The sequence below is a fragment of the Fusarium falciforme genome, chromosome 11 (assembly GCF_026873545.1).
Source record: "Fusarium falciforme chromosome 11, complete sequence".
Classification (NCBI taxonomy): Eukaryota; Fungi; Ascomycota; class Sordariomycetes; order Hypocreales; family Nectriaceae; genus Fusarium; species Fusarium falciforme.
The window spans coordinates 1,295,713-1,308,357 of record NC_070554.1 but is presented as its reverse complement, the minus strand read 5'-3'; the positions used below and the strand labels follow the sequence as shown (position 1 = coordinate 1,308,357).

The 12,645-nt window shown below is 50.2% G+C and overlaps 5 protein-coding genes across 5 annotated transcripts; 2 read left to right on the top strand and 3 right to left on the bottom strand.

Moving 5' to 3' along the window:
• Window positions 1-388: 388 nt before the first annotated feature.
• Window positions 389-2,176, bottom strand: NCS54_01334600 (MFS domain-containing protein; the record flags this gene model as incomplete). The annotated part of the gene is made up of 2 exons (XM_053158546.1): window positions 389-1,593; window positions 1,645-2,176. The coding sequence occupies 2 exons, from the start codon at window positions 2,174-2,176 to the stop codon at window positions 389-391; spliced, it is 1,737 nt and encodes a 578-aa protein (XP_053014521.1).
• A 1,922-nt stretch (window positions 2,177-4,098) lies between these two features.
• NCS54_01334500 (Hypothetical protein) lies at window positions 4,099-5,289 on the top strand (the record flags this gene model as incomplete). The annotated part of the gene is made up of 3 exons (XM_053158545.1): window positions 4,099-4,359; window positions 4,417-4,904; window positions 4,956-5,289. 3 exons carry the CDS (start codon window positions 4,099-4,101, stop codon window positions 5,287-5,289), a joined length of 1,083 nt encoding a protein of 360 aa, XP_053014520.1.
• Window positions 5,290-6,016: 727 nt separating this feature from the next.
• NCS54_01334400 (Hypothetical protein) lies at window positions 6,017-6,733 on the top strand (the record flags this gene model as incomplete). Its single annotated transcript, XM_053158544.1, has 2 exons — window positions 6,017-6,677; window positions 6,729-6,733. The coding sequence occupies 2 exons, from the start codon at window positions 6,017-6,019 to the stop codon at window positions 6,731-6,733; spliced, it is 666 nt and encodes a 221-aa protein (XP_053014519.1).
• Window positions 6,734-9,790: 3,057 nt separating this feature from the next.
• NCS54_01334300 (AB hydrolase-1 domain-containing protein) lies at window positions 9,791-10,771 on the bottom strand (the record flags this gene model as incomplete). Its single annotated transcript, XM_053158543.1, has 1 exon — window positions 9,791-10,771. The coding sequence occupies one exon, from the start codon at window positions 10,769-10,771 to the stop codon at window positions 9,791-9,793; it is 981 nt and encodes a 326-aa protein (XP_053014518.1).
• A 360-nt stretch (window positions 10,772-11,131) lies between these two features.
• On the bottom strand, window positions 11,132-12,409 carry NCS54_01334200 (LDB19 domain-containing protein; the record flags this gene model as incomplete). Its single annotated transcript, XM_053158542.1, has 1 exon — window positions 11,132-12,409. One exon carries the CDS (start codon window positions 12,407-12,409, stop codon window positions 11,132-11,134), a length of 1,278 nt encoding a protein of 425 aa, XP_053014517.1.
• Between the last annotated feature and the right edge of the window lie 236 nt (window positions 12,410-12,645).

Below are 12,645 nucleotides of genomic sequence, written 5' to 3'. Positions count from 1 at the left end.
GCACATTAATGGAAGTTTTTCCGCATCGAGTGTGCCCATTATTTATGCATCTCCATAGGTCTCCGATTCACACCAATTCTCAAAGGGTGCGCTGCTTCAGAAACATCAGTTAGGCACGTATCATCACTTCTAATGAATTGTTGCTAAGACAATTGGGGTGTCATAAATAAAATCTTACCTTATCCTTAGATATTTCCTTTGCAGCTTTATTCAACATACCTGACGACTCATTGATCACCACCACATTGGAGCCACGGAATGGTTTCTTAAGTCAATGTATTTCTTGGTGTCTAAGCTAGTTTTGTGTACATAGACGTCATGTACTCAATAGGAAATTAGGATTCATTTCGGATGCGTTCATGAACACAGGGCCAACTGCCCTCCTGGCTCACCTCGCAACCGCATATCTGCTCTTGGCCCGTATCGAATGCCCGTGGAAATACAAGATGTAAGGAATAGCTGCAAGAACGACCGATATGCAAGCCATTATGGTGAGCGTGTAGTGTGTACCCATGTTCTCATAAAAGGGGATGCCGACCACAGTCATTCCTCCTGCAATGACATATCGAGTCAAGGCGACAAAAGTAAGCGCCGAGGCGGCGTAGATCTCATAAGAATCGATGATGTACATATAGACGCAGATAAAAACGCCTGTCACGCCGTATCCAAAGACGACAACGGCAAGAATGGCGGACCAGATGCTGATATGGGAGTAGTTGGTCCAGCCAAGCCAGAAGAGCGAGGCGGGGATGGCAATAGCAGCGCCCAGCATGGCATACCATAGTCGTATTTCTGGCTGAAACTTGGTTTTGCCTTCGGATCGTATGGCTTTGGCTGTCTTCCGGTAGACGAACGGGACGGAGACAAAGTTGATGTAGGTGCCGATGAACATCGCGACGAATATGATGTTGGTGAGTCCCTGATCGAGGTCGTATGTGTACTCAAAGATGTATGGCCATCCGACAAGGAAGGTGAAAAGAACGATGTAGAGTACGCTGATGTACAACGACATGGCGATGATAATTGGTTCAGTCAGCATGAGGAATGGGCGTGTCATGCTGACTTTGAGTCGACTGAAGAGACTTGCATCCGTAATCTCATGCTCGCATCGAAATCGATCATCCCCGGTGATCTTTCGATAGTGTTCAGCCTTCCACTGCAGAAGCAGAGGCCCGTAGGTTTCTGGCATGAAAAGTAGGACCAAGAGTAGTACGAGTCCGGAGGAGATAAGTATACTCCACTCAGTCCAACGCCAGCTTACCACTGTCGAAGGACCTATGTAGGCGCCCATGACAGCACCGATCATCGGGCCGCTAAAGGAAGTGACGGCATAGAGCGGGAAACTCCAGGTCTTCTCGAGACTGTTGTACATGTCGGCGATGGATCCGCCGGAACAGACAAGTGGGGTTGAGGCGGAACACCCAGCGAGAAATCTGAAGGTGATTTGAGCTCCAAAGTTGGGAGCAAGGCCTGCAGCCATGATCCATATCATGAACACAGCCATGGAAACTGTATAAACTGCGTTTCTGCCAAAGGTTTCGGAGAATGGACCTGCTACCAAGGATCCAAGGCCCATGCCGACAAGATATAGGCCTATAGAGGTGTTAACATCCGCGGTGTGGATAGGATCTTATCGCAACGAACCTGTAGCAAGTGATTCGGCAACTTCGCTGACATCGAGTGAAGCCGCAGCTTGCGGGAGTACCGCCGCATCAATACCTGAGGCAGCTCCGACAAAGACTGCGATGACAGAGATCTGCAATGTCACACCGATGCGTCTGCCAAGAGACCAGTTTTGTGGATTCAATGGATCGTCCGGGCCTTGCCAATCAACGACAAAGATCTTTTCGCCTTGTCCCCTAGCGTTGTGATCTCGAACATGGATACCGGTCAGGACTTGGCTGAGAGCAACTCCAGCAGAGTGACATTGCTGGATTGCCTCGTTTGTCGTGTTCCGTTGCATTGGTACTGGGCATTCTTCGATGTCGGCAGTAGACTCATTCAATATAGAAAAGTCCGGCGTGGACTCTTCCTTTTTCTCCTCATCTGAAGGACCTTGACTGGCTCCTTCACGTCTGGTATCGGGTAAGAGGTTTCCTCTGGCCTTTTCGACATCTCGATCGATCTGGGCCTGAGCAGCAGCCGCCGCCCGACGATATTGAAGCAAAGATTGCATCTTATAGAAGAATGGCTTGGCAAAATTGGGCTATGGACGAGCTGGGGCCGAGAAGCGCATTTATCGTGCAGAGATGTCAACGCTTATTATGGAGTACATGATGTCAACAATTTTTGCGGAGTCGAGATGTCAACATTTTTTACGCAGTAAATCCGAATATCCTTCTCTATCGGGAATAGACGAATAGAATTGTCTGAATAATGTGGGAAAATGGAGTCGAGACGGCTTTTGGTGTTCGGAACGCGTTCCGCGTATCGGCCAGACATGGTAAAGTCGGGGATTAGATACAACAGCAATCTGAGATCGGCAAGAAGACCGTTTTCTGGCAGTCCATGATGCAAGATCTGGTGTTGCTCTGCATGCATTGGCTCCAGAACTGATAGCAACACTATTTGCAGTGCTCCATGTGTACTATGTATGTAATACGCAATGTGTTTCTCGGCCGAGGACTTGGCATGCCATCCTTCAACTCACGCGACTCGGGTGTTTCATCAGTCCTGATTGTCAAGAAGCGAGCGCCAGCCCTTGCTAGCGCTTCAAGCAATGGCGCTAGCGGAAGCAATGTCGGGGTTCGGATGACACTTCCATTAGCGGGGTGTCATTATTTTACGTCTTGTCAAATATGACAGGAAATTATACCTTTTTGGCATCTTGCATCCCTGGCATTGGAACACGAAGTATCGAGGGATTATTGTCTTTTGTAGGTCGGCCGCTCCAGCTCCAAAGTCTCGATCTTTACAACCCGGTTCTATTTAACTTCCATACTATCCAGGGTACCTGGAAAGCTGACATTCCTTCGTCTTTAGCCTTTGAGGCTCGGGCAGTGTCCGAGTCCGTGTTCTCCCTCGTCTAGTGCCATGTCCTACCGCTCCTCACCAACCAACAAAACCGCTGTTGGTTCCAGGATGTCTGAGAATACGACCCATCCTCTCTGCCCCCAATGTCCAACGTGACAAGGTTAGAATTCTTCATTCGTAATGAAACATCCATTTTGGAAGGATTCATATTACTGAGGAGACGGTGTAATTACCATATTAGTCAAGCGGGCCTCGTCAGCGAACGCGCGAAGCTTGGATCAAGCAAGTCGTCTATACGCACATGGCAAAACTGGGCCAGGTGTTTTTTTCTGCCCTACACAGCAGGGCTGACGAAAAATTCGGCGCATTTCGAGCAAGGGGCCTGGTTTCAGACCCACGGAATCTCGTGATACATGATGGCTGGTGCTTGCTTGACAATGCAAAAGGGACACATTCCTCAACCAACATGAGCTTAGGGGAACCCCTGAGGCATAGACTCGGGAACACCGCTGATGGGTTCAGAATTGGTCATCTACAGCCATCTGCCATCTTCATAAACGTGTTGCCCCAGGGGGAAGTGCCTGGCAATGTGCGGCACAGCTATCTCCGCGACCAGGGGGGCACCTGTGCCGTATGCGAGACCAGACGTCGGATTAATCACTCCGCAAGCCTCTTTTACCGGGAATAAAGCATCGGATGCTTCAGAGTTGGGGGCTTGGCGGGGGAACCGGGGGGGCGCTCAACGACCAAGCCACTCAGATGTCAAAGCCGACCATCTCGACTGTGGCAATTTCCCCCAACTCTAGCGCGCCAGTCGCGGATCCGGACACTTGCTGAGGATGTCTTACTTATGTGTCACCGACTCGCGCGGATCCCTTGCCGATGCCGCGCGTGCCCACCCATCCAACTGATGACCCGCTAACGTGATTCCTCCACAATCGCCTCTTACGTTCGGGGTACCCCGGAGAATGAAGGAACTCCACGGGGAGGGGGCTGTTCAGTATAAGCTTGGGGGTGTGCCCCTCCTGCGGTTGCTTTTTTTTTTCCTGCTGGCAGGGTTTCCGACCATGTGAACCATCTTCTTGGCCGCAAACCAACATTGGATCCGGCCGATCCCTATTAACCATGGTACAGCAAGGCGAGAACGTCAGCGAAGTCTACTATGAGCTGAGCTGGTCGATCCTCAGCACGATCGGCATTGCCAATGTCCTCTTTGGACTGATGGTCGCCGGTATAACGAGCTTCTCCCCCGTTTCAATCGTTCCTATCGTTACTTCGGCCGCTGGTGCCATCGCCAACGGTCTCTGCTACTATGCCTACTACGATCTTTCGAACCCTATCAAGGGACAGGCAATAGCCTCTGCGATTGCGGATGTGCTGTGGATGGTGAGACGTCCTGCGACGGATCTTAGATATGAAAACTAACTGGCTGTGCTTTTGTAGGTCCAAGAAGCCGGACTTTCATTCTACAGTTACATCATCCTAAGCCGAGTCCTTCGAAACCGACAATGGGTTATCTTTGCGTGTCTCTTCTGGATCATGATTGTCGCCATCATGGCCATCCGCGTAGTCATCGCTGCAGTTAGGGCACGGCGCATCTTGAACGAGTCAACGGGAGAGCAGACCATCATCAACAACCTCCACATGGGATACTTTGTCCTGATCGCCCTCCTCGAATGTGTCAGCGCCTTCTTCCTCCTTCGAGTTTTCGGATCGGCCAAGTCGACATCGCTGAAGGCGGCTATCAAGGCTGGTCTGTTCCGCTATTTGATGAGAAGTACTGAAGTTCGGCTTGCGCTGCTGGCAGTGCTGGGTATTATGAGGGCAATCACGTACTCTTTCCAAACGGCTTCTCAGAGCGCGACAGATGTTGCATCGCAGCTTGATCGATTCGCATACGCCATGGAGTGCATGTTCCCAGTCATGATGCTGTAAGTCAGCTACTGCTCTTCAAGGGAAACACACATACTGATCAGCTCTAGTATCGACATCCTCGCCTCCAAAGTTGTCTTCCACAACCAAGTCTACGGATCCTCATCCCACAGCCGGCCCATCCCAGGTTACCCACGTCGACAATTCACAGGCGGCAACGACCTAATCTTGACGACGAACCAAGGCGAACACATTGTCGAAGTGCAAGGCGGGGATACAAACCACGATCGGACGAGCTCGCAAGAACGCATCATCAGTCGCAGGGAAAATCGGAAACCGTCATCAGAGATTGACCTGGAAGAGATGGATCCCAAACAAATCGGCATCAGCAAGACGGTGGCGTTTGAGGTGCATAATTCAAGTGCCAGCAATAGCATACGATGAGACGTGTTTAATATGAGGTTGGGTTTGTAATGCATGATCATAAAAAGCAGTAATTAATGGTACTGGATAACGGCCGGATATTTACGTTCAAGAGTCATTCGTTACAAGCCTGTTCTGTGAAGCTGCCACTGTCGTTGATCTTTACACTTATATCGCAGACGGTCCGGTGCATAGGATGTTGTCGGGTTCTATCGACGAAAGACGATTTGTCTAGGTTCTCGCCAAGATAATTTTAGCCAAAGGAGACAGAAACTTGGCTCTAGAAATACCAATCGATCTTGGCCAGTGGCCCAAGAAAAAAAATAGCATATTTCGCAAGTACTCTAACTTTTTAATCCGTTAAACCATAGCATAGAAGGCTTATGATTATAAATCTAAGATCATATATAGACTTTAGAGTATAATTTATTTATTTTACTCTAAATTACGTCCTTATAGCTCGGCAAAGTTCTCGTTGCCTCCCTACAGTTTGCTATTTTTTTTCTTGGTCTGGTGCTCAGTGTGCTCCAGTTTCATCGGTCAACATCGCGGCATCCAAACTTGAAACGGATCAGCGCACAGCCACACTTGGCCTTGACAAACTAGGTGATTGTTGGTCGTGATGGACATCACGTGGAAGACAGACCGCAAATGACGAAATTGAACCCAAATATCTTATTTGAACCTGCTTCTTCACATTCTTTCCGTTGGCAAGCCGAATGCCAGTGACCTATCCCAGCTAAACACCATGGATACAGACTCGACGACAGGCGTCCTGCGACCCTCTATCGAGGAAAACCCGGGGCTAAATACTCTCGTGCTATCAGGCCGATCAATATTTTCCGAGAATACGGCATCTATACCCCTCTATCAGTTGAACAAGGAGGTAACCTCGACCTCCCATAAAGGCTCGACCATCATGTTTGAACGTGTCGAGTATGATGGACCTGGAGAAGCAGAAAGCATGACATCGATCAAGCAGCGGAACCAACACCTGTTTTATCTCGTGCATCCAGTAAATGCTCAGTACAGAACAGACCTGCCTGCCTATTACATCACATCTGCGTCGTCCGACATGGTTGGAAACGTCCAGCTCCAAGCCTCCAAGAGTCTTTTACAGAAAGTCGAGTTCAAAGCAATTTTGAGCGCCGGGAAGACTTCGTCATCTGATAGATTGTTTGACCAGGATAGCCAAGAGACACTTTTCGAGGTCAAGTCGAAATGGAAGGGCGGCCAGTATCAGTGGGTCGACTCTGCAGGCAGGAAGATTGCCCACGAGGAAGGGAAAGGGCAGCACAAGTTGGTGATTTCAGTTCCAGTTCCGCAGCAAACCAAAGACGCACTCGTTGCATTGTGGGCTTTGAAGATCTGGCATGATACTTTGGAGACCAGGGCGGCCAAGAGAGAAGGTAAGTTGCAATGCGCAATTCTGAATGAATCAACGAGAGGCTAACTGCAAGATTAGAACTTGAGAACTTGACAGGTCCGATAGTCCCCTCTTCGTATCCAGGCTCGAAATTGACGAGTCGAGCTGGGGTTCTTGCTGGGTTTGGGGGAGCTGCTTAATTCATCAGCTTGAGATTCTGCCTCATGGGCTCAAAGTTGGGACCTAGGAGGATTTTTGAGAGTTATTTTAGAAAGTCTACTTGTGCTTCACAACTATGTGCTCAAATTCATTACCTCTTAATGCAAATCATCACGGTCGAGAGTCTGAGAAAAGCTCCGGGTACTTTGAGAATCCTCCCGGGGTACTCATGGGTATCCCTCGACTGCTATGTGATTGAATCAGAGAAGCGAGCCGCAACTTAAGGCTATTTACTAATCTTTTGTCTGGGAAGAGTCCCCTTCACGATATCCCTGAACTGAGGCTCGGGGAAACCGCCCTTCTCAGATCTCAGCATACCTGGACTAAAGTTGGGTAATTATTACTAAAGACTCTATCTTACTTTGGATTAACCTTCCTTTCTTTAGGGTTATTATGAGATAATAAGTTGAAAGTTAGGCCTTTTGTCCCTTCTGTGTCGCCTGAAACTTGATGATTCAAATAGTAGCAGGGTAACGCACTCAACATGTCTCCAACGACTCTTTGATGTGATATCGGAGCATTTGCTTCTTCCATATCCTTTATCAAGGCACTAAACCAGACATCTTTTTGCTTCCCAGAAAGGATTATGATTATATGCCCAGTTCAGCACGACACCTGGGCACTGGAACTGGGCCACCTCTTCATACCCGGATGACCATAAAGATGAGGACCCTTACCTAAGTGGCGAGTGCTCTCATTCCCTAGCCACATCATCACGGGACTGGAGACCATCTCTTGTCTTTTACTTTTCTCTTTCTCTCTTCCTCTTCCTTTTCTCTTCCACAAGATCACAGCCAACGGAGGTACGTGCTGTCTCTCCTTGCCTCGCGGCATCTTTGCCATCATCACCCCATCTCTTGGCCTTCGCCGAAATGTCGCCCATTCTCTGTTCTCCTCCAAGTGCCCTTCGCGCACATGCACCTTCGCCCAATTTTCCAAGTCTGGCATCGTCGAGTGGCTGGCTTTCCCGTGGCCTTGAACTTAAGACGCTGCACAATTGATTTCTCACCCACCATCATCTTACCTCTGCACATCCCTTGGGATCAGACTAACAATGGTCAATGTAGTCCTGCCAATCAATCCCCGCCCATCTTCCGTCAACGCCGTAACAATGAACATTCATTTTAACGGTCCACTTCCTGAGGGGACAACAGTCCACAACTCGAGAGGGGGAACATGCATCCGCTTCGGGATGGGGGGCATCCGCTTGAACTTCGTGGGAGGAGACATTCATATCACAGGAATAGGAGAGAGACGACGAGGCTCTGGCGGTCGCAACCGAGGGCAGGGGGCAAGTTCAAGCTTGAGAAGATGTTTTCTCGATGGGCTAATTCCATGTCAGACCAACCACCAGCGCCGTCAGAGGCGACATGAGACCGAACGGGCTCCTCGCCGTACTGTGAATGAGCTTGAGCACCCAAGCCAGCCGAACCAATCCGCGAGAACCGCCAAGCCGATTCCGACTCCGAAGAACCCAGCCGAGAAGACCAACACTCCGAACCCCCCCCATGGATACTGCCAAGCCAAGCCTGTCGGCGAAGAACATCGAGGGAAGCCGGGCTGCGAAGAATACTTGGGGGGCCTGACGGGGACGGCGGATTATGAGGTTTCGCCAAGTACTGGGAAGGCCACCGAGATCGGGTCTTTCGCGAAGACGGTCGGGACGAGGCGCCATGCGCAAACTACCGACACGGTTTCACCCAAATAAATCCACCTTCGTAAGGGGCTAGGCTGGCAACAAGGCCATGGGTATCCAACTCGTATGTTGGTAAGTTTCTTCAGTCCATCCGCCTCTTTCACTGGAACACAAACTAACATCAGCAGTCCATGTACTTGTGAGGTTCCTTGCCAATCCAAGCTGGATACTCCTCTACACTTCCATGCTCACTCATCATGAGCTTCAGGCCACTTTGACGCTCGGCCCCAGCTCTGGCACCCCTATTCGAGGCTGGTCGTGGGCAGAATCGAGTGTGTGAGTCGAATAGGGCGTGAAAAGGGATGTGCTTTATTTGTTATCTTCCCCGGGGAGGGTGATCGAGGTAGATACATGGGAGATACCAGAGATAGCCGGGCAATCACATTAATTTTCCTTTCGGAGAGTATTCACATGATTTTCCAAAGCTGCTTGGCCATCACTGATTGGTGTAGCAACCATTAGGTAGGGAGTTTGAGAAACCTCAATTGCGGTAATCCGTTGGCATACGAACGTGGGCACAATGGAGGAGGGACTCCGAAGCATGCTGTATCCTAGGTGGGAACTACCTGACTCGGGCGTCGAAGGCATCTGCCCTGACTTTGTGAAACGCTCCATTCAACCCCAGTACATCTCATCTACTTCCATATCTGATTTCTCTATTCCCAGCGGAGCCTCATCCTCTGGAGGCGCTTCGCCTTGCTCCCGAGTCCGGGTGGAAGCCTGGTGTATCCCGGGTTCACGTGATGCCCCTCTGAGGTTTACCTAAGGAACCTGCGACTTCCCCTTATATACCACAATAGCTGAACCTCTTTCACCAACAAACGGGCGAGGCGCTACGGCTCAGTGGCAAATGTCCCCAGATATCTACTGGCGAGAATGCAGGACCCTGAGTTTGAATCAGCCCTCCCGAGGTCGCGGTTCAAACCCGTGTTGATGTTGGTTTTTTTTTCCTTCTTGTTCTTGTTGCTTGCCTACACATGAACAATCTAATCTATTTTCGAAGAGATATGTTTTTCCTACTTCGATTACTATCCAGCGGTATCCACGGACCTCCCCTTATCGAACAGCCCGAGCTGTGGTTTGTTGTTTGTAGCCTAGGTGTATGGTGAGCGGCACTGACACACCGTGCCTCACCTTGGCTCACCGAGATTCTTACGGCACCCCATTGGCCTGCTTCACCGGTGATATTCAAAAGAGCGTCATTTATGGCAGCTAGAAGCTCAATATCTATCCGTTTCGAATCAGTCAACCTCCAGGAGCTGCAACATCTCATGCAGTCTCTCCGCCACATACGTAGGGTTATCCGCTTGAATAAAATGACCCGCCCCTGGCACTTGGAAAGGTCCTTTACTTCTCTCAGGGACCGTGAGCTTAGCCAAGCCCTGATTGTAGCGATGCCAGTATGTGTTCATGTACGTCTGAATAACAGCGACAGGAATCCCCAGGTCCATTTCCGTGCGCTCCGCGAAAAATTCAAAGTCGTGGCCCAGCACTGTGACGTAGGGAGCATCCTCTCCAGCCTTGTAGAGAGGGGGTGAATCGGCGCGCGGTAAAAGTTGAAACAGGTTCCGTCGACTCAAACCCTCTTGGCTTCCAACGTCGGGATGGAACCTCTGCCATATCTTTTCTCTGGCATCTCGCAGACCCGCGGCGGTCACGCCTGAAGGCAGGACTGGATCGAAAGACTCGGCGTCCGGATCAGGGAAAATGGAGACAAAGTCCGTGTCGGTCAAGGTACTGTCGAGAAAGAGAATACCTGACACAGTCCCCGGATACTCGCGAGCGTAGAGTCGGATGAGAGAACATCCGATAGAGTTCCCGACGAAAACAATGCGCAAAGTATCAGGTTCTTCGGAATTCATCTTGTCCTTTGCGATCTGGGTGATGAGTTGTCGCATATCACGAACCGCACTCATGCAATCATGGGCGTGACTCGGGTCTGTCGCGCCCTCATCGGCGGGGTCGCGGTCAACCGACTGCCCTTGTCCAAAGCGATCGTAGGTGAGAAGGGCAGGAAGGTTCTTCGGAGTGTGTTCTCTCAGCTTAGCAATTGTCTGCGCCCACCCCGCCTGTGGTAATCCAAGGCCATTGACAAAGACGACGAGAGTTGGCTTGGGAACTGTCGGCGTTGTAGTTGGACTAAAGCTGTAGCATAGCCGAGCAGTTGGCTTGGTTTCCAGACGGATGAAGTCGTACGTAGTATCAGAAGGCGTGTCGCTCATTTTCAATGGATGGTTGATGATGAATCCAAGTTTTGACTGTGCTGACGAAAGTGAGGTTGATGATGGCGCTGACATCACATGACCAAAGACAAAGATCGGCACAACGGAGCACTGCCAAAGTACTCAATCAGGCATCCTTCTTTACTCCGGTACTCAGGAGCAGGATTCAGTGGCAGGAAGGTGTGCACTGGCGAGTGTTGTTGTCTTTGAACATCCTTCAGGCTGTTAAATGGGTGTATGTATTACTCGATTCTGGGTATCATTATTTTCGGTTCAACTCCAACAAGTGCTAACAAGCAGCTCTCAACTATCTAAGCCCGCCTATAACTTTTAGAAAAACCGCAGCAAAGTAGAGTCCTCCTAAGGTTGCATCGTGGTCTCTTCCATGGAGCCATCGTCTTCGTATACCGGGGGACTAGGGAACAGCTCTTGGTAGAACGGTAAACACTCATCTACCGGAACATTCGACACCCTCGCAAAGTCGCTTAAAACGACTCGGTGCTGAGAACTTAGTATCCTCGCTACTCCCGTCCGTATGGATAGGTCGGGTCTTCCCTTGTGGAAATACTCCTTGACGAGCATCAGCTCGACAACCAGCGCGTGAGTTACTTCCACCTCGTCTCCGTGGCCTGTGTCGTGTGCGTAGTTGATTACACGACCCCTTGCCTTTTTCAAGGCAAAGGCAAACTCCATGTCAAGAGTCCCAAGCATGTCGTCTGAGTTCCACCCGCTGTAGATACCATCTTCTCCCAAGACGGTCACTTTGCTGCGCTTATGAACCTTGTCATCCTCGGACCCCTCGATCTCATTTGCGTGGCGATCGCAAGCCAACGCAATGGTTTTGACGGTTTCCTCCAACCTCCAAGAGCCCTTCCACAGTCGCCAGATTTGAACATTTTCTCCATTTCCAGGATAACTGGTGAGGCCGTCCATTGTCAGACGCACATTGTGGATGCCATTGGGGTCGATGATGGAGCCAAAGTGACAGCTAATCTCTATCCCAGCTGCCTGAAAGATGCGCCTCGAGTACAGGGTTGAATTAGGGACTAATAGCGAGCGTGCCACATCGAGGTTGCGTTTGAGTGTCACACTCCTGGGGGTCCTGCTCGATTGGCCCTTTTGCCGAACACAGGCCTCTGCTTCAAACTCGTATGAGACAGATGCAATGGAAGTGTCCAGAGAAGGCGGCAGGTCGTCGGGGATTCGGTAAGAGAATGGATACTCGTACTTCCCGCGTTGCAGAGTAGCGGTTGATATGATGAAAGAACAGTGCTTCAATTCGGTTATTTGGTTCTTGCAGCACCTGCACCCTCTCTTGAAGGGTTTCCTCTGGATGATACAGAGGCGCAAGGTTGCGTGGAGCCTCTCTACCTCAACGACATGATGCGCGTCGAGGACCAACCGGCCTTTGATTAGAGAACTATTGCGGTTCTCAGGATCGTTGAGAATAACTGTGGGAGGCGTGTCGATGTGACAGCTGAGCGAGACGAGAGAGATTGTCGAATCTTGGTGTTTCTTGGACAAGGGAGATTTGATCAATGCCGACAGACCACTCATTTGAAAGAGGCCTGTGGGAGATCTTGAAGGGTCGGTTGGCTTGGGAGCGGTGCTGGGGCGAGAGACAAGTACCACAGACATGTTCTCGAGGTGATTGTGAATAAGTATCTCGGGCAGGTCCTAATATGGATTTTTGACTCGGTTGAATCGGTAATGACAGGGAATAGAAGGGATGAGGAACAAGAAAAAGGCGACGATGCAGCTCCGTATAAAAAGAACTCGTCCATTGCGGTCAAGTCAAAACTCGACACGGCCGGGTCAACCTGCCAGGAAAGGCACCTCAAACAGATGCCCCATTGGATCTGAATGTCTCCACG